This window comes from Bactrocera dorsalis, chromosome 4 (genome assembly GCF_023373825.1).
Source record: "Bactrocera dorsalis isolate Fly_Bdor chromosome 4, ASM2337382v1, whole genome shotgun sequence".
In the NCBI taxonomy this organism is placed as follows: Eukaryota; Metazoa; Arthropoda; class Insecta; order Diptera; family Tephritidae; genus Bactrocera; species Bactrocera dorsalis.
The window spans coordinates 1,037,153-1,058,167 of NC_064306.1; the positions used below are offsets into that span (position 1 = coordinate 1,037,153).

At 41.6% G+C, this 21,015-nt stretch overlaps 1 protein-coding gene across 6 annotated transcripts in view; it reads right to left on the reverse strand.

Annotated features, from left to right (window-relative positions):
* The window catches only part of LOC105230393 (protein PALS1), a 142,299-nt gene that overhangs the window by 77,960 nt on the left and 43,324 nt on the right, over window positions 1–21,015 (reverse strand). For 5 of the 6 annotated variants that reach the window (XM_019991798.3, XM_049456093.1, XM_049456094.1 and 2 more), the window contains one exon: window positions 4,934–5,064. The exons of the other annotated variant lie outside the window; for it this stretch is intronic. In XM_019991798.3, coding sequence (XP_019847357.2) covers window positions 4,934–5,064 — 131 coding nt within the window. The remainder of the gene's footprint in view (window positions 1–4,933; window positions 5,065–21,015) is intronic. 6 annotated transcript variants of the gene reach the window in all.

Consider the following 21,015-nt stretch of genomic DNA (forward strand, 5'->3'; position numbering starts at 1 on the left):
ACTTGTAATGCAAACAATTTAAGCGGATTACAAAAGTTTTATAAATTCAAACGCACACAAGCACATATGTACATATGTATATGTATATGTACTTTTAACGCCAATATGTTGTCAATGCTGCTGCTGCTGTTGTTGTTGTTGTTTTTTAGTTTATAAGCACGTTTGTTGTCAGCTACAGTGTGGATGTCCATGGAAAATTTGTTGTGACAGCGTATGCGATTTTCATAATTAATAGGAGTGACACATAACAACAACAACAACAATAACAAAAATGATAACTACAACAACAGCAGCAGCATATGTGTTGATAAGAATGAAAAGTGAAATGGTAAAGAGACGACAAGCTACAAAAAACTTGGTTTCAGCAAATTGCTTGAATAACATTTTGACAGCTGTCAAACGCAGACGCAGGCAACACACATATCTGTTACGCACGCAGCTGCATTACCATACTAAGCGCTGAAACACGAAGTGTGAATAATTTTACTAGAAGATGAATGAATATTTCAGCATAAAATTATTTTTTAGTGAAATGGTCTAGTTCGCAACTGGTTACTTTTGAACTACCTCAAAATTTAGCCAACGAAAATGCAATTAATAACGTTTTTAACAGAAAAAGCTGGAAAGATCACTCTATAAAAACTGTTACATGTAAACATGCTTTATAAATAGTAATGTTTGGACGAAACTGTAATAAAACGAGCGCATTTTTCGGAATATCGTAAGTATATAACGCAAGTTTTAAAGGTAAAAACAGCTATTATCCGTTATGGCATATATAAAGTACGAAAGTTTCGTAAAAAAAAACTTTTTAGCAATATCGTAATTTTTTCTAATATCGTAAATTATTAAAAACGCTTATTTTTGTCAAAAGCTGAGCATAAGTCTACACAAATACGACATATTTGACTAATATTGTAAATATATGACCCCGACTATAATTTAACTAGGTTAAACTACCCAGAAAAGAAGTTTTAACTAATAGCGTTTTTAACAGAAAAAATCTAAAAAACGCTAAATGAAGAATCTAATATGTATTCAAACATAATACAAAAATTTTAATTAATGTACTAAGTTTTTCTACAACGTGCGTAAATAGATTTTTTCGGAATATCGTAAATATGCAGTGTAAGCGCTTAAAGCTGAAAACTTTTTTATCTTTGTCTTGTAATATAAACAGTACGAAAACATACACAAACAAACTTTTTTTAGCAATATCGTAATTTTTATAATATCGTAAAATACTCAAATTAAATTTCGTAATTGTTTGCGACATTCCTTGTGACATTGACTATGTCCACTTGCTTGCAATCGATTCAACTTTCCTACAGGGCGTGTACGCACACTTTCGTATCACTTTCACTTTCTGCTCGGCCGCGTCATAAAATCTATGAATTTTTAATACTGTCTGTTGTTCGCGCTTTGTAGCACATTTCAATGCAGGCCATGTTACGCCACGCCAATAAAGCAACCACAACGACAGCAGCAACAATAGCGTGATGCCCACATGTTTGGCGAACGCGGCGGCAAAGCCAGCCAAGCCATACCCGAACCAATCAGCAAATGCGCAGCCAGGCAGGCAGTTAGTCAATAAACGCGGTATTTGGTCAGCTGCGGCGCTTTGTCTGACTCATTTATTCCATTCTTGACGCTAGAACCGCTGGGACCGCCGCAATTGTTGTTTGTTAATTGCCGCACCATTGGCCGGCTCTGACTAACTAACTGGCTGGCTTGCTGCAAAGCTACTGAAATTCTGTTTTCTGGTGGTTTTCTGCTTTTTCCTCTGTTTTTGTCAGCTTTGTTGTGGGCGCTTTCATTGTTTCGAGTTATTTTGAATTTCAAATTTATTTGCCCCATTAATTTGCAAAGTTCGTGGGCAGTGGTATATGCGTTAGTAAAAAAACGAACTCAATTTGTTGCTATTACACAAAGCCACTGTGCGTTTTTAATTGAAAGGAATCGACTTGAGCGAAGAGTGCAACAAATATATTGTCCATATTGAGAAGAGCAAAGCTAAGGACATACTTACACTACTAGAGATCATAAGTACCAGAATATTTAATAAATGATCTCAAATACGTTCTAAAATTTCTTCAAGCCCGACTGCAGCCGGAAATTGCCACGGAACTCGCAAAGCTCTCTGAAACGTTTTCAAAACTATTTCGGCAGGTCATCGGTTTCGGATATTATAGAGGCCATAGTTGAAAACTCTGGGCACACACCACACACTGAACCTGACTCAAAAACACCGATTTCCGCAGGGCTTTGAAGAACTCTGAATAATTTCCCACGTTGGACTACATTGGGTTCTCCCAAGAAACTGATAATTAAGCGAAATTATGTCGAAAAGGAAAATCCAGCACTAGAATGTCAGAACTCTCTCGGTTCGCTACCGGAACTGAGCACGCAATGCGCTCATATACAGTTATACTAACAAAATTTACTCAAAAACTTTACATTTTTTGTTCTCTTACTTTTCGTTCAACAAGCCGAGTTGTGTGGCCTTTTGCATTCACACTAATTGCTTTTTAGTATTGTTGAAATATTTTGACGTTTCCTCTTTGCGCTATTCGTATGTAACGTTTTTAATTAGTATTTGGAGTTCAGTGATCTGGGTCGCGAGTGAATGTCGGTCGAAGTTCAATGTGTTTTAATTTTTAATTTGCAATAAAGTAATTATTAGCGTCTAAATTAATTCCAAAAACACTTTTGTCTTAGCCAAATTTAGTTTCACACACAGAAATAGTAGTGTCGTTGGATTTAAGAGACTCTTCTTTATGAGATGAGATTGGACCTTTCTCTCTCGGCCTTTTCAGCCAAGGAAACAGAGAAAAGTCCGACGACAAAAAAGCCCGGGAACAAAAAAGTCCGGCCACATCTGGGCTGGAGGGCGGCTGGGGAAGCGTTGGGATGCCGACCTTGGTTAGGTAGCTGTTTACAAGAAAGGAGGTATGAGCCGAGGCGTTGTCGTAATGCAAATCTCAGTCGCAGATTTACCGAGTTCCACGCAGAATTGCGTACCTCTGCTCTAACAAACGCTGCATTTTCGGCTTGCACCACTCACAGAAACACTCACTCTCCAGGTGCTCGTAGACAACTACCAGCCGCTCATTTTTATCTAGGAACGGCCTTTACCGAATTCAGTCGGTGCACGCACCATCCGAAGTACAGTCGCGGCGGAAGAAAATCGGTCCTATTACTTTCCGGACAAACCCTGTAGATAGGGACAATGTCGAAACATTGATATATGATCTTCCTTCGGAGGAAATTATTGTAATTCCCAGATAATTGCGTATATTTTTCAATATTGAAAGAAGAGCCTTCTCTCATCCTTTCAGCATAATTTTTCGACCAAAGTCAAGCCTTCACTTAGTTGCTTTCTTTGAGTTACAGTTATTTCCCTTCTTATTTTCACCACTTCATTTCACGCCAATTATTTTCAGGCTGCATGTTTTCGAAACCTCTGCGCATCCTTTAGTATTTCATCTATACACCATCACTTTGGTTATGTAAATATTTTTCGGCGTTCGCATTTGTTGTTGTTGCCATTAACCGTTGTTTCAAATGATGCGATAATAAATTTTTTCTCCCCATAAGCAAAGAAATATCTCATAATTTCTGCTATCCTTGTGCCCGTGCACCGCGATCTGTGGCTATCACAGCTTCACTTAATATAGTTGTTGTTGCGGTGGCATACGCGTGCTGTTAAATGTGCGCAGCCAGTAAAAAATGTATCTAACAGCTACTACAGCGCATAATAATAAAGTTTCTCTTGCAGCGCACCCACTCCTTGGTCGGCGCCATCAACGCGAAGACACTTGACGCGAGCGCGAACGTGGCTTTCTGACTAGCTCCGCTTGCTCCTTACTACCCAAGCAGTTAGTGGGCGAGCGCCAATCTCCCGCACTGCTTGCCTGCCTCGCGCGTCAGCTTCGTTTTGTGGATTTTTAAAAAGTTTAAGCACATAAAAAGTTGGCGCTTGCCCATTTAGCCGCGTCCAAGTGTTGCTCTAACAATTTACTGTTACTATACGCTCAGACATACACACGCACGCATACATAGTATTTAATTTTTCCCGTTACTTGTTATTATGCGGCACTTTGATTGTTGCTTTTGTTTCAAGCTGATGACTTTGAAGAGCTGGGTGGCCGTCAGCGGGGCAAAAACTGGCATTTACACGCTTCACACGAGCGCTAAGCAACGGACAGCTGGCTACAAGCGGCGCGGAGTGGGGAGTAAAATCGTGGCACTCGAGCAAATGAGCTAAAGGATAGACCGCAGAGTAAACGACTCAATAAAGTGCATAAAAGCACTTCAGCTCCCAAATGACCCGCTGGAAGGAATCTGTGAGGGCGCGTCGCCAGTTGATGGGCAACAGATTCCGCAGGAGTGCGCTTAATGACTCAGCAAGCGCGTGCATGTGTGCGATGAAAACATAAAAGCTCAACAACAACTTTGGTAAGGAATGTGGAGCACGTGTCCACCGCTGTATCTAAGTGCTGCTGTGGAGAAGCGAACAGAGTGAACATGCACTTAATCAAGGATGTGTGTGAAGTATGGACTTTTGGAAGCTCAACTTCAGTTTTTTTGACGCTTGCAAATTTTATGTTTTAATTAAAATATTTGCTTCGAAAATTTTAGTTCAACATTCTTCAACGAGGACAAGTTTTGTGAGTTTTGTAAGCTACTGTGAAAATATCGGTTTTTATAAATACAGGAAACTATTATAGAAATTTCTAAAGTCCGGTTTACACTGGTTTGGAAAGAGCCCTGGAAGGGTAAAATTGAAAGTATTGTTACCGAAGTAGCTACAGTTAGAGTTTAGCTCTCCTTTGTAGAGTTCCTCAACAATTGAATGAAGCAAAATCCAGTCATCTCCAGTAGATGCCACACTTTAGTGAATAATCATACCGAAAATCATTGTTTGACTTACCGTTTTCGACACTTCCGTTATGTCCACCGGTGTAACCCGATTAAGCGCCGCCAAACGTTTCAGACGCTCACGCGCATGCTCCTCGACAGCGATAACGAAGGCCTCCTGCACCGAATTGCCAATATCCCAGGCTAAAAGTACAAAGAAATGAAAGAAAAGTTATTCAACGAATTCCGTTTCTATGTTGCATATACATAGGCAGAATTAAGGGTAAGGTAATAACTCTCCTAGCACACGAATAACATTCCAAATCCCTAAAACGATACTGCTACTACCTCCACATATTAATAGAAATAAAATTTCTGCAACTCTCACCTCCCAACTAACACCAAATATGCGGCATGTTGACTCTCCTCAATAAAATTCTTCACGAGTTCCATGCTGCGGCGCTGCGAACGGAAATTCCCAAGACACTCACTCGTGCGACCGGCTAAAGCCAGCTAATGTCCGGTGCTGCAAGCGCAAATTCCAGCATAGCGGCACTCACAACCTGACACATGTGGCATGTTGCAACAGCGCTGCAAGCACTAACTGTTCCACTGGCCGCAACTATCGGCGCCCCATTTGCCTACTTTTGCCGCGTGTTGTGGCAATTTAAAGCGCACCGAAATTGATTTTCCTACACACGCCACACATGCAACATGCGTACATACGCTTCAATGCGCGCTACATTAAATTGTGTCGATTGCAGGAAATTGTGTCAGACAACCAGGGTGGCAGGCAGACAGCCAAGCAGCCAACTGCTGGTCCACCCGTTAGGCAGGCCAAACGACCGACCAGTCAGACTTAATTGTGGCGACTTGACTGGCGTATTGAGCGCAACAACGATTGATGACTGTGGGGCTGGCGGCGCAAGGTGACGCAAGGTGACGCGCCTGCTGTACGTTGGAGCGGTGGCATGCCGCAGACATAAATTGGCAGCTGCAGCTGTCTCGCATTCCAGGTTTGGACAGTTTTACTGCTTGCGGCCGGCAATTTGCAATAGTTGCCGATCGCCAGGAAATTCAGTACACAGCTGCCACTGAGACAATTAAATGTCACTTGGCATTTGCCACTGCCACGCGGCATAAAGTATGGGAATGTGGCTGGCTGGTTAACAAGCGCGAAAATGAGTCACAGAGGAATGTCAGAGACTGACAGAGTTCCAGATGAGCCGGTAATGAAACTCTGAACTACATAATCTACAAATTAAGCGCGAGTTAGATGAAAGTTAAGAAAATCATTGCTCAGTCAAACTTTTTCATTGTTTTAACATCTTAAATATACCGGCCTACAGCCCAGATGTGGACCCCCACCACGGGACTTTTTTTGTTTCCTTGCCTGAAAAGTCCGATGAAAGGAGATCCAAGCAGCATGCACCTCGTCTCTCAAGGCTATTCCTGAGAATGCCTTCAGGGGCGCTTTCAATGTTTGAAAATCGCACTGGCTGCGCTGCATCGACGAAGAAGGAGCCTACTTTGAAAGTTTTTAAAAAAATTGCAACAATTGGTTTAATAAACTTTTTTAAATCGGTTCAGTCCTATTCCTTTCGGGACCAACCCTGTATACCTCATTTGTACTGAAGACTAAAAATACACAGCTACGGCAATTGGCTTATTTCAAAGCTATTGCAGCAAAATTGCCACAATTCCATACCACAACAATTCGATTACAGCACTTTTAATGGAATCAACTGCCACATCTCAACCACTCAGCGCTATTTCGTACGTACATACGGGTATAACACTAAATCGCAATTAATAAATATTGATTTTCACTCGGAATGCCGCGTTTTGTTTCGAGGCCGCGATAAAGCATATTCACAGCGCGAAGCATAGCGCTACGGCAGCGCTGCTGAGCTACTGAACTACACAGTCAAACAATTGAACAACATTTTCCCACCCCCTGTACCACACCCTGCACCGCTGAATGCACAGGTCGAGCAGCGAGCGCCGCGTTGTTGTTATTCATTAGCGTAATCTTCTCAAAAATCGCGTACACATAAAACACTTTTAATTAACACCGATTCGTGTACAACATATAATTTAATCAAACTGTATTTATATCAATAACTACAGAAACTTCATAAAAAGCAACAACAAGAGTGTTAGCAACAAGTGTTTGAGCGCAAATTCGTGCTGCAAACGAACAACAATGGCAAAAATGTGGCGCTGATTCAGATATAATGGGAAACGGCAGCTGTTGTGGCACAGAAGAAAAATTCAGCGATACAATTTTAGAAAAAACATTAAAAATATTTCAAGAAAATGTATACTTTAAGAATTAGCCGAAGTGGAAGTTGACTGATATTCATTATATCGCGAATAATGGCACTGGAACTGCTGGAGACGCTTGTTCATTGTGATGCCCAGAACTCCTAAGTACGGATCGTACATCTACAAGGCATCTCGACAACTTTACTGAGCTGGCTGATATTTACTTCAGCCAATTGGCGGAGAAAGTGTCTAGAAGTCTCCACCTCACCGTCTTCCCTGCAACTTTGACAAGTTGCGTCCTCCAAAATCTTTAGCCTCACCGCGTGAGTGCCACTGGTACAATGTGCAGTTAGGAAAGCCTGATTGTTCCCATCCTAATGGGACTTGGATAAGGGTGCACTTTCTAGTGAGCTCATCAGCCTAACAGTTTAAGACCGTTCCGCTATAACCAAGTACCCAGACAAGTTTAATATGGAAGTAACATGATGCCACATATAGCGAGGTCTTGGACAGCTCACTGTCAGCGAGCTCTAGGCCTGCATAGCAGCACTGCTATCGAAGTGGATGCATAACTCGTTAAAAGAAGCCGCACTTCGTTAAAGTAAATCTGCTCCACTTCTTCTTGAAAGATATTGCAGCGGTCTGACAGTGTGAAACCAAAGTTGATTGAAAGCTCCCAGAAAAGACTCCACCCATCCAACCTTCCCCTTGAGTTTTGATCCATCCATGTAAAAGCTCACTGCGCTTTTTCTCCAGCAACTCCGAAACATCCACATATCTCTCGAAGGTATATGCGCAGAGAAAAAGCCACTAGGAGTAAGTTCCGCGGCGCAGTAGTTCAAATTATCTGGTATGCAAACAAAGTGCGAGAGAGTTTCGGAATGTCCCACTGGGGGATCCACAATGTTTCCGGCTTCCCGGAGTCTAATAGCAACCTCCACAGCAATACTATATGTAAAATTCAGAGCCCCTTCTCCCATTCCAGAGCCCCCAAATGAGGAAAAGAAATACCAACCCCTCCTGGGTGCCAAGGAATACGTGTACCAAGGTTCATTAAAATATTTTATTTTTTGCTCAAGTTATCGCTTGCTCAGGCAAACGGACGGACATATAGTTACTCGGATTTCAACTCGTCTCATCATAAAGATCATTTATAACAAAACTATTTTGTTAAAAACCAAAGAATTCCAAAGGCTTTGGTGCACTGTCTGTCAAGCCGTTGTTATAACGTTACAATATGGTTGTTGTTATTAATTTATTATTCGCAATTCTGCATTGTTTGCTGATGTTGTTTGTTATTTATTTTTTGTTGCCAGCAGTCGTGCGGAAATTAATAGAAAAATTGCTCGCCATTCGCATATTTCAAGGTGAAATGTTAGTAATTCATAGTAAACGCTCGCAAATCGCTCGGGTGAGCTAAAAAACAACACAGCAAGCATGCAGTGGAGCTGTATTTCGGTTCAAGACTAGTTTGCGTTGCTGCAGCTGTTGTTGTTGCACGCGCCGTTAGCAATTGCAATCCAGTCAGGCAGCTGCCTAACATAGCTTTCCAACATTTTCAAGCGCCGTTTTGCAATTCTCCCCATTTTCATGTAATTCCAACTATTTCTACAATCTCATTGATTTTTTTTCACTTCCCCCACCGCGTACAACTTGCACTACTCGTGCGGCTGCTGCTCCGAAATTAATTGAGGTCTGCGCGAAAGTCGACCGCTCATACCGCTCTGCGAGAGAAATGTGGGAAACTCGCCGTCCAAGGCAAGTAGCCCAATGGCAAGGAAACTTCCTCCTGCCCTTCCAGCTGCTGGCGGCTGTGCTGCTTAAAAAAAAGACACACACTCGTATCCACTGCAGGCAACGAGCGTTTCGTGGCAGTGCCATAAATTCAACTTGCAACATTCTAACACAGATGCGAAGTGCAGATAAGAAATGTGGCTACAAGCAAATATTTGGGCGCAGATAATGCCAGTAATGGCGAGTAGTTACGTGCAACAAATGTCGGAGTTAGAAAATAATTCAAAGCTAATGCAGCTGCAAATAGTTTAGTTGTTGGAGACAACAACAAAAACGTTAAATAAATTAGCGAAAACTTCAGCAATTGAATGTGGCAGCTGGCTGCTGGCTGCTGACGGCCGTTGCTGGCTCGTGGCAAGCCCGTGCATAGTTGCAGGTGAGTTGTGAAATCCGTCGCCTACTTTGGACAAGCAAAATTTTTTCAATAAGAGAAAGATTTATTGTTTTGGCAGTAACACTGAAATGAGAATCAGGTCGCCGGAACGGGTTTTATTTGAAGAGAAATCTGAGCTCGTTGCCAAACCTAGTTTCTGCCGAAGGCTCTCTGGTTTTTGAAAATTCTTTGAAGTACATTGAAGGATTTTGATAGACTACTAGAAGAAAGAAAGAAGGTAGAAATCCAAGTTCATAATCCGAGAAAGAGGGGCATATACTCGGCTCTAAACTGCACTCTTCAATAGTTACTTAGCAGGTGGCCTGCGGACGCGTACAATTCAATAATACGATCCAATAAAAAAGCAAGAAACCTGAATAACAGTCACGCAGGGTACACCCGAAATTTGGAAGAAACACATCTCAAAACTGCTAAATGGCGGATGATGAAGAATCCGCATCAAAAAACTACCATGACACATTGTCGTCCCGCTACTTGACCAAGACGAGGTGAAAACAGATTTAAGGTGACTTAAGAACAACAAAATCCCAAGGGGCGATGGATTACTAGCAGAGCTGTTCAAAAGCCGGCGGTGAACAGCTGGTAAGGCGCATTTCCATGTTATCTAAAAGAGAGTCAATCACTGGTACGAATTTCTTTAAAAGTATTAACTTAGTAGACCAAAGGCCGGCTCATGAGAAAAATGGTTAAATCACTAACCTAGTGAAGTGATTTCAAGGGATATGGCTCTGGCTCTCAGGGATCCGTCTAGCAACGAAACTGAGGCCCAATCGAAATGGAGAAATCGAGACTATGACTAACTATAACTATTAAGATAATTAATCAGTCTAACAAAAACTGAATGCAATCACATAGAAAATGCAATTACATTTTACAAAAAGCCTTTGAATATTCATAAAGCACTTAATGTAAGCGCCGTAACATTTCGTTGCAGCTGTTTGATATTGCAGTTTATATAACGCGACATTGTTGTATATTCCTTGACAAATTTTCGCGCTCACTACTTTCTCTCCGCAGCGCATTTTCCCTCTGACCAACTTCATGCTCTTATAGAAGTTCATTCTTTTCACAGAGTTTACAACCCAGCCCACTGGCAAGCCAACTCAGCTCTTCTTGAACCATTTGCTGGCCACCTCAGCGCCACCTCCACTTCACTCAGCATTTCTGCCGCATACACTTAACACTCAATTATTTCCTACCCTTTGCAATTTGTACTATCAATAATTCAATCAGCTGAGGAAGCGATGGCAGCTGCTGCAACGGAAACGCGACAACTGCAACTGCCAAGCCGTTCTTTTGCTGTTGTTCTAGCAGCTGGCAGAAGACGGTTGATAAAAGAAGAGGAGTGGTTGGCACAAGTGAGAGGGTGTAATTCGCAGTCAGCGGTACGCGGAAGGTTGTGTTGAATTCAAGTGGCGTATTATATATTCATGACATTGCAAGTGATTTGATTTGCTGCTTTTGTTGCCGAGAAAGTGTGCAAGTGCAGGGGTAAGCGGCTGCTGAAGACAATCTGCACTTTCGCTACAATAATCACAGCGACTCTCGAAACCCATTGTATGCGCAATATATAGAGGTCTTTGCCGAGGCACTTCGGAAAAACGGTGGGAAGCTTCAACTCCTACTAGCTGCTTTTCAGAAGCTCCTCTTCGCTGCTCGTTAACCACTATCAATTTCGTCTCATTTGCTCCTCTCAATCGCGCGCCTTATTCGGCCCGCTTTGACAAACGTCTTGGCAGCCATTTCATTATTAGTTTAGCTTTGCAAATTGCATTTCGAGTGGCTTTTTTTCATCGAGTTGTTGGCGGCTCGAGAATTGGTTGCCGGAATGCCTCGCTTTATTCGTCTCCTTCGAATTGGTTTAATGAACAATAAACTCTAATTTTATTGCAGTTTTTTAGTGACTCCTTTTTTGTCTTTTATGTCTGCGACTTTTTTGAATATAGCAATTGAATTACTTCCTGCAACTGAATAGTTGTGATTCAGTTAAAGTCCTGACGACGTGGCAAGTAGCAAGGGGGTTTGCTCGTCACATAGAAGCGGCAGCCAAATAAATCTGGCGGCTGCAGTTAAAGGCGAGAACATTGATGGACAAAAGCGTGAGGGAGATAACAAAAGTACATTGACACTTAGGCGTGTGTCTCCACTAGAATGTGACCAGTGAGTCTTTCAATCATGTCTCTACAGTCTCTGCTAGTAAGACTGCGGCTTTGTGTATTTGTGTGGTTGAGATTTAGCGTTTTGAAGCTTCCTTATAAGACACAGGTGACTTTATAGACAAGCCATGTAAATCATTTGTCAGCAAACAAGCGAATTTTGACATTAACAAATAAGGTCCAAGTGGAGAACCAAGGCGTATGAGCAACTTTAATGTACAACCCCGTCAGATCTATAAACACCTACTAAAAGTCTCTCTAACTAACTGTTCATCCTCTAAACTTGAATGCATTCATAAATTATATGCAAAAACCGCTGCAGCAAGTGGCATGCAACGGCAATTAAGTGTCATATAAACACGCAAACTAAGTGGACTCACAAGCCAAATCCAATTGCAGCGAAGCACAAACGAACGCCAATTCGACAAGCCACTGGTTGGCGTCATAATAAAAGGGATTGATGCCATGCCACAATTTTGTGCTGCCCATGTTGCAACACGCGCAAAAGTAGGCTTCATACCACTCAAAAATCGGCAGGGCTCACGTAGCTGGCGCGTCCTTCAGTGCCACGTTGCCACAAATTGTACGTATGTGAGTGTGGCACGAAGCCCTCACTGGGTCGGCAGCATGCTTTGTTGCACATAATTGGATTAGCAATATATGTGCGTGTGCGGCGCATTGTTGTTGCAACTTTGCGCACTTTGCCACAAGCTGCAAGTGGAGCAACAAAAACTGCGGCAATAAGAAAATCTCTTGCGCTGAGTAGCATCGGTGACAGTTAGTTGATGGAGCACGCAACGTTGCAATTGCAATCGAATGGCGAAGCTAAATGCCAGCCCGCACAGGGCCAATGCAGGCTCAACAGCACTTTGTGTGTTTTGTGCCTCTGTGTGTAATACTTTGCGTGAATTGCATACGTCAACGCTGCAACATTTTGTTGCATGCAGAAGTGTCACTCAAATGCCACTCTAACTCAACTTTGCTCGACTACTGTGTGTTTTTGCTGTTGTTTCTTGTCGAGATTTCATTATTTTTCGACTGTCGCCAACGCAGTGTTGCAAGCGAATTTCCATTGCTGCTACATTTCGAGGAAACGTCGCAATTATAATCCTGCACATGTTGCAACTTTGCATGCAACGCTGATAATCACGTCGCCTTATAGCACACCGCACGTGCAACCAGCGCTGCCATGACGCGGCTGCATTGTAAGGGTTCATACGAAAAATGCCTGGCTCAACGGGGCCGTCTGCGCTCGCTGCATCACTGTTTGCAGCTGATATGAAATAATCGCTTTGACACTTTGCCACATGACATATGCAAGTTGGTCTGGTGAGCGCTTTGACCTACCTCATGGCTTTTGTTCTTGTGACAGCAGGCAGCATAGCAGTGCTGAAGCGATTCCTGCAGACATTTTATGGGGTGCTGCACGCTCCGGCCGGTTTGTACAGAAAAATGCCTCTGTGTTTTAGCAATCCTTGTTTATCTCTCATTCCCTGTGTTCTTTATGCAAGCAATCGTTGTTTGAGAGCTAATTTGCATTCCAGCAACTTTCTGGTATCCATTCTTTTCGAAAAGGACTTCATAGTAACCGATATATTAGTTAGTCGAAAAAGTATTTTCGTATTTTGTCAATATATACATATATCTCGTATATCTCCAGTGCTACCAAACACATTGTGTCATACCATATAGTGTTGGAAAGGTGAGAGCTTCCAACAAAAAAAAATAAAATCGGGGTAGTTGAAAAAAGTTACAGCTGTTCAAAATCGAGTGCAAGTAATGAAGAAATTCGGAAATCGACTCGCTTACGAAGCCTGCCAGGCTTTTCTGCAAATTTCTTCTTTGCTAAAACCTTAACTTCCTTTTGTCATCTAATCCACAGCAAGAGCTCATGATGTTTATGTTTAGAAACCCAAAGACAATTTCTCGAAAGCAAGAACGAAGCACACTTTTTGAGCACACATCGTTGTCCGTGCTCCACAGCAGCTCCTTTCAGCCATCATCATCCGTCGCCATCCATCCACGATAATTGACCAATGATGACGCAAAGCCAAATTGCGTGTACCAGTCAGTCAGAGGAGCGGTGGCCGCAAAAAGAAAAGAAGATGAATTACATCTGCGTTGGCAGACGCCGCCACAAACGAAAAGTGACCTCGTGCACACACATGAACGAACCAGCCAACAGAAATGAATTTTGTATGTAAATGTATATTTACGCTGGCTTTACAAGCATTTTCGGCCACAACGTCGGAGGGGAGGCTACAGCGTCTGTGAGGCGGGGGAGTACTGTGAAGACGGTGGAAAAATGAGTGTAGATGGATGAACGAATTCGGGATCAAGCGTCGGACGCGCACTCAACGGCAATGCTAAGGCAAACTGTAGCCGGCTGACATACAAAGGGAATGGGTAAGTGGATTTTGGCCAGCGAAATTTGGAAGTATATATTTTTTATGAATTTTCATTTTCGGTTTTTGTACTCTCTCTCTTTTTTGCAGCAATATTTTAGGTTATGTGCTGACAATGACCGATGCTTTGACTCGCCACAGCAATACAATACTTCGATAAGCTGGTGTTTGGTTTATGCCTCAGTCGCTTTGCGCTTTAGTCCACTGTAAATGTGTGAAGCTCACTGCTTCGCTATCCCCTTAAAGCTTTTTCAGCGACAGTTCTCAAATTGCTTTCGAAATATTTTATTCAACTCAATTTAATTTTGAAATTTTTAGCAAGCGAAAAATGTCTTTCTTTTCCTCCGTTGCAATAACAAATGCTGTTTGAAGCGAAAAGCACATTTTGTACACTTTTCTCTCGAAAATGTGAGCATTACTTTTTCGTTACTTTTTCAGTTCCCTTCCGCTTGCCACACCTACCAAAGCGCTAATAATCCCTTCTCTTTCCACTTTCTGCCCGAAAAAGTATGTGAAGCAGCCAAAAGTATGCTTTAATTTGATTTTTATGCGACAAAAGTTTTCAACTAGACAGCGCCTAAAAGTATGCGGCATAACGCTGACAAAAGAACCGCATACACGGCAATAATGAGAAAGAGTACGAAAAGCGCCGACGGAAGAAGTGGGGCAATCGCAAATTAAACATATGCTGACACTCTTTCGGCGAGAAGTAGGGAAGCGCAAGTAAAAAGTAAAATATGCGGGTAAAAAAGTTTCTTAGCGAGCGAGTGTACCAAATTATTGCACAACGCGCAATCACACACCTAACGGCTGAAGAGAGCCACAAAAAATGGTTATTAAAAGAGGTAAAGAGTAGCAAGCAAGCGGAATGGTGACAAGCAGCGCAGAAGTTTAGTAAAACTAATAATTCTTCCGAAATATGTTGCCATTTTGGAGGATAGCAAGCTACTCAAATTAATTTTGGCAGCAAGCCGGTATTTCGTGAGCGAACGCCGTAAAGTATGCTGCTTTAAAACATAAACTGTATAAGCAAAGACATAAACCAGCACAGGCTAAGATGTAGCATACTTTTGGCGACACATACACGCCGTTATGTGGAGGATTTGCGCAAAGTTTTCAAAAGTAATTAATGTTAAGCAAGTTAAACATATTGCATTCGGTTTTTATCATTCTGCAGTGGTCAGCAACGAAATCTGCTGCAAAGGCACAACACGAAAAGGACACACAAAGGCAATCAGCAGGCAGGAGCAACGCTGCAAACTGCTTAGCCGGCACTTTTCGCAACTCATCTCTGCTTTTGTGAACATAAGTGCGTTGTTTGATGTAGCTGGTAAACTTATTTACATGAAATTACTATGTAAATATGCTAATAGTTATTCTAGCCCAGCACTCGGACAACTTTCACGAGCAGACTAAGATGTAGCATCAAAAGTGTAAGAAAACAGAACGCAGAAAAGTGTGCTTAAGTTAAGAAAATAAAAGCAAACTGAGAGAGTGAGTGGAAAAAGCTTAAAGGTTTGTGGCCAGCAGCTAAAAAACTTTTGACCCGAAAAGAAAAACTTGCAGAAGCGAGAAAAGTAAAGCGAAGATGATGTACTTAAATATTTTTGAATTCAAAACAACTTTTGAATAATGTTAAATTTGCACCGAAGCGACTAAATTGGCTGAAATTTCCTTTTGATGCGGACGTAATGAAGTTCAAGTTAGAGATTTAATTACACAAAGCATAGATAAATGAGGCTAGGTAAATATGAGGTATTGCATTCGGAGGCATTATAGTTTTCTATCACCATACCGATAGTTTTTTGCGGTTATGTAATCAAAGGTACTACTCAAGCAGTTTCTCAACCTGCAAACCCAAGAGAACACAAAAGTGTGCAGAGAATCAGGGGGCTAGGTAAGTTAAAATGGCTGATCTCCCAGCATTGCGCGGGATCACACTTAACTATTAAGTCCATCTAAGGGTATAAGATGTGAGATGTTTTTGCCTTGATCTGTCAAAAGCGGGACATTCTAGAAGGAAATGCTGAGCTGGTCTAACTCATCTTCTTCCATACAGCTGGCATCCGGTAAGATACTCAATCTTACTACATGAATCCCGATCAGGAAGTGACCAGTTAGAACTCCTTCACCCATTGAATGGTAGACCTTGAACCTGAGAACGGAGAGATCTCTTACGATTTTCTCTTGGCTAGAAGGGTCTTGCGACTGCACAGCTTCTGATAGTTGACCACAGGCACCACAGGAAACCAACTGAGCTCTCACCCGCTCACCTTCAGAAGCTATTGAGGCTGAAGTATCTGTCCTAGCAAACTCATCAGCCTTGCAGTTTTTCCTGCAAAGCCGCTGTGGCGAGACCCAGACCAGTGTAATCATAAAATAACTCGATGCTAGAGATAAGCTGTCTAAACATCCTTTCACTAGTCTTGAGCGCGGAGTCAGCGAACACAAAGCTAATATCGCTGTCCTACTAACATAGTGTAGTTCTAGCGTTCTTCGCTTGGAAAACGCTGCAGCGGTCAGGAAGACTAAAACTGAAGCTAATGGATAGTTCCCGAAAGTATACTCTCCGCAAACTTTGATCCATCACTAAAAAAGCTCACCGCTCCACTCCTTCAGCGAATCCTTCCCTTCCATGCCTCCCTCGAAGGCATGTGAGAAGAGAAGCGGCACCCAGGGTATGGCGTCCTAGCCCTCGCCTTAAATACTTGACTTATTAATAAATTTTTCCTCAACCATGAGAGCTAGGTTTCCGCGTAGGCAATCACCCGACTTCCTCAAGCTTTTCTAGAAGCCCATAGGAAACCATGATCCAAAGAAGTGGCGAGATTAATTTGACTTGATTAGACCTTAGGCAATGTGCAATAGGCCAAGGTTATGAGACACGTAATCCTTGCCTTCCGCTTTTCATACAAATTAAGTAATTTTCGATTATGCTCGGTTGGGGTTAAGATAATGATAACTGTCCAAACTTCGTGCTTAAATGCGAACCCCAGCGGACGTGAAAAGCTTGCGGAATCATTAACTCGCTCGCATGCCGTAATCGGCGCGTTAGCCCGCGCATCCCCGCCGGCCATCGAAGTGATTTATCGCACATCACTTCATTAAAAGCGTGTGCGGCGACGCTCAGTTGCAATAATTACACCAACAGCTTTAAGTACAACAAAGACAACAGCAACAACAACAACAACTATGGCGACATTGACAACCATAACCGTACAATTGGAAACCCGAAAAATTCATATAATTAAAATTTCATATTCGCAATGAACGCCACAGACACATTATTAAAATTCAGCAATGGCATGCGACCGACAACAACAATAACAGCTGCAGTAGCAGCAGCAGCAGCGCCAACATTAAAAGCGAAAACACGACAACAACAAGCAGTCGCAATAGCGTCCAGTCGGAGGGCGTGTGCGCGAAACGGGAAGATTTAAAAAGCGAAAATCTCAAAAATAAGCAACAACAACAACTTCGTTGCATGGCGAACATCACGGAGTGACGAGAGTGCGCTAAGGGAATGGCCGCTGGACTGCTGAGCGGGGGGAGAGCGGCGCTTATATTGGCAAACACGCATACCGAGCAATGCCACAAAGACAAATATGAGCAACAACAACAATGGCAACAACAAAAGCAACGATATTAACATAAACAAAGCAAAGCAAGAGCGCCGCCACACAAAAGGCCAAGTTATGTAAAATATTTCGGTGCCAAATCAGTTAAAGCCAGAAAACAAGCTGAGCCAGAAGCCGCGACAACAACAAAAACAGCAAAAAGAACCATGCGAAACAAGCAAAACCGCTACAATGGAGCGAATGAAAATAATTTCCATAAAGTTGGCGATAACCGCAAGCAGCTGCAACAACAACAAAAAGCACAAACAACAACAAACTCATTGCTGGCCGTGTGCGCTATGTGCGAATGCAAATGGAATGGGGCGCGGAGCGTTTAGCGCTTTTTTGGTGGACTTTGAACCAACTCAGTGAGCGAGCGGCGGGGCGCGGCAGCGTGGGAGGCGAACGGAAGTGGGTGAACATGTGCGAAATGTAATTCATCAACAGCAAACAAAACGATGGCAGCAGATATATCAGCAACATGATAAACACATGCATCCACACACACACACACGTCTAAATCAGCATGGAAATGAGCGTGCAGTTGCGTGTGTGCTGTAACAATTTCGATATAATACCGTTAGTGTATGGAGATACAAAAATATTTCAATTAAAATGCAACCGCATAAAACATTCTGCATGCCACATGCCACAAGCGCAAAGGCGAGCGCGAATGGGCGAGCGAGCGCATAAATGAATGGAATTGAGTGGGCGGCGCGAGGGAGTGACGACGCGCGGCGAATGCATGAGAAATTACTCGCGGACAGCTGGAGGCGCTGTTAGAGCTTCGATATAAAAGCCAACACAAAAATATATTTGCATATTTGTATGTGTGTTTGTACATTTGGGGCACTTAAATCATTTGTATATGATTTCGAATGTATTTTTCAAAAGCAAATTGGAAGCTCAACCAAACCAACAACTCAGAAATAGTTCTCAACCCTTAGCCAAGTACATGCACATATATGTATGTATGACGAATCTGCCGCTAACCGATAAAATATTTGGACTCCTGAGCCCCATATGCGAAGTTGTTCTTATGGTTAAAGGAAAATTTCTAAATGTCATCCACGAGCTAACCGTGGGGTCCTGAGCGTGGTATCCAACTGGGCAAAGAGAAGCGTCTTAGAAATTCTTCCTCAATCTTAGCTTTGGACTACCGGACCGCTGTAGTGTTAGTCGGTGAGCATACACTCCGACAGCGCAGCGACAATACTAGGGCTGAGCTGGCTAAATAAGCTTTCAAAGCTAGTCAAGGAACGTCTATCTCCACTAGAAATATTTAACATCAAGCTATTTCGTCATCAGACTCGTTTGGGTGCCTGGCCATAGCGGAATCGCAGGGAACTACAAAGCCGATGAGCTAGCCAGAGGGGGCGCCTTTTCCTCACTCACATCGGAATGGGACCGACCGCTTGAATTATTTCTGCAATCTACAGGCGGATCAGAAAACTTAAGAAACTGTTATTTGAGTCATAGACTCAAAGCGCTAGAAAAATATGTTTCGACTTTGCCTCGGTCGGCGTCCCAGGCGACGATTGTCGGTATTTCAACTAAATCAGCTCTAAATCTTAATCCGTTTGGGTACAAAACGTAAACCGTCACTGCTGCAAGATTTCTAGCTTTTCGGGATTAAAAAGTTCTGAGATCATAATCCACATGTAATAATTCAAACTGAATTCAGCCGCATTAAAATTGATCAACTGACTTCTTATCACTGCCGCATAGTTGACTTCTCGAGAAGGTGCAACCGACAGCAATAATAAATGTACCTCAAAAGCGTTGCGATGCTACACAATCAAAGTATTTCACAAATATTTGTTTAGTAATCCATTTCAAATACCTATTTTGGTTGCGGTGTTGCATGCCACTATCGCTCTACGCGCACAACAAATACTCTACTTAATCAAATAGCAATTAATTTTTCAATCATTTGATTTAATGCGTCTGCCTAAATAAATATGAAGTTTTGTAGTGAAGGCACTTGGGTAAACTCATACAAACACACACATATGGTTATCACACTCATACTTACAAAAGCATATATCAACACTTGCACACGCATTCATACGTTTATATTTAAATGTGTTGGCACTGAAATCAGTTATTATTGGTATTTATGTTAGCCTGCGTTTATTACCGTTACACACGCACGTGTCTATAAGCGCCTGCAACATGGATTTATGTTTGCATTTTAATAGAATTTACACAGTTTGCGATCTTGTTGACATGCCACAATTTAAAATTAATTGCTGCGGGCGTTTTAAATGGGATTTTATTGTCAAACATATAGGCGTTGAGATATGAAATTGAGTAGACAACAACAACTTATACACATTCGCATACATATACGCATTAATAGTCGATGATTTCAATTAAATCATTAAAATTACAAAAATTATAGCCATTACTAATTAGCTTATTAATGGCACTGTTGAAGCGAGATAATAAATTTTTTCGAATTCGATAATTAATTTACAAAAATTCGAAAATTTATTTCCAAATATTCGAAAAACTTACAATTAAGACAGCGGATTTTAAAGTTCGTAAAACAATCTTCGAAAATTCGAAGATGGATTTTAAAAGTTCGAGAGATAATCTTCGAAAATTCGAAGATGAATAGAATCATTAGATTTTAAAAGTTCGTGAGATTATCTTCGAAAATTCGAAGATGCATTTTGACAGTTCTGAGAAAAATGAAAAAAAAACTTAAATTATAGAATCATTAGTACCACATTTTCATTAAAAGAAAAGTTGTTCAAGTAATCATGGGGTTATATTCGAAAACTCGAGGGTCAACTTAAAAATGTTGTGAATGATTGAAAATAGGAAACCATTATAACTAATTACCGAATCATTAGCACCACATTGCCATTAATAGAAAGGCTCTCAAGTATACGCAGAGTCATCTTCGAAAATTCGAAGATGTATTGTCTAGGTGTTGAGAAAATTTATAAAAAAAATAGAATCATTATTACTACATTTTCATGGAAACAAGTGTTTCAAGTAGTTGCCGGATTATATTCGAAATTCGAAGATAAACTTTCGCAATATTCTGAAAAATTGCAAATAACTAAATATTAGCACTACATACAATCATTAGTGCCTATTGCTATTTGAAGAAAGGATTTCGAGTATTCGGGGAATTAACTTCGAAAATTCAAAGATGTATTTTCACAATGCTGAGAAAAGTTGCAACTAAAAATCAATAATCATTATTTTGTTACAAAATATAAAAACCAGTTGTACATCAAAATTCAATATTAACTTTCGGAATTCTAAAACTACTGTATTAACATCGTAACCTTAAATAAATACCGATTCGATTATGGTATATGTAAATTTTTGCACTTCTTCACACGCATTTTATCTCAGCAGCCTCCACTTATGACTCAATTCAAACTACGTATGGATGGCCCTCGGCGCAGCCAGCGCTTCACCTCCAATAAAACTTGCGGTGTCATCGAAAAGTTCGCCCAAATCAAGCGTGGTAATTAAGGCAGCAGTTGCATAAACTTTTC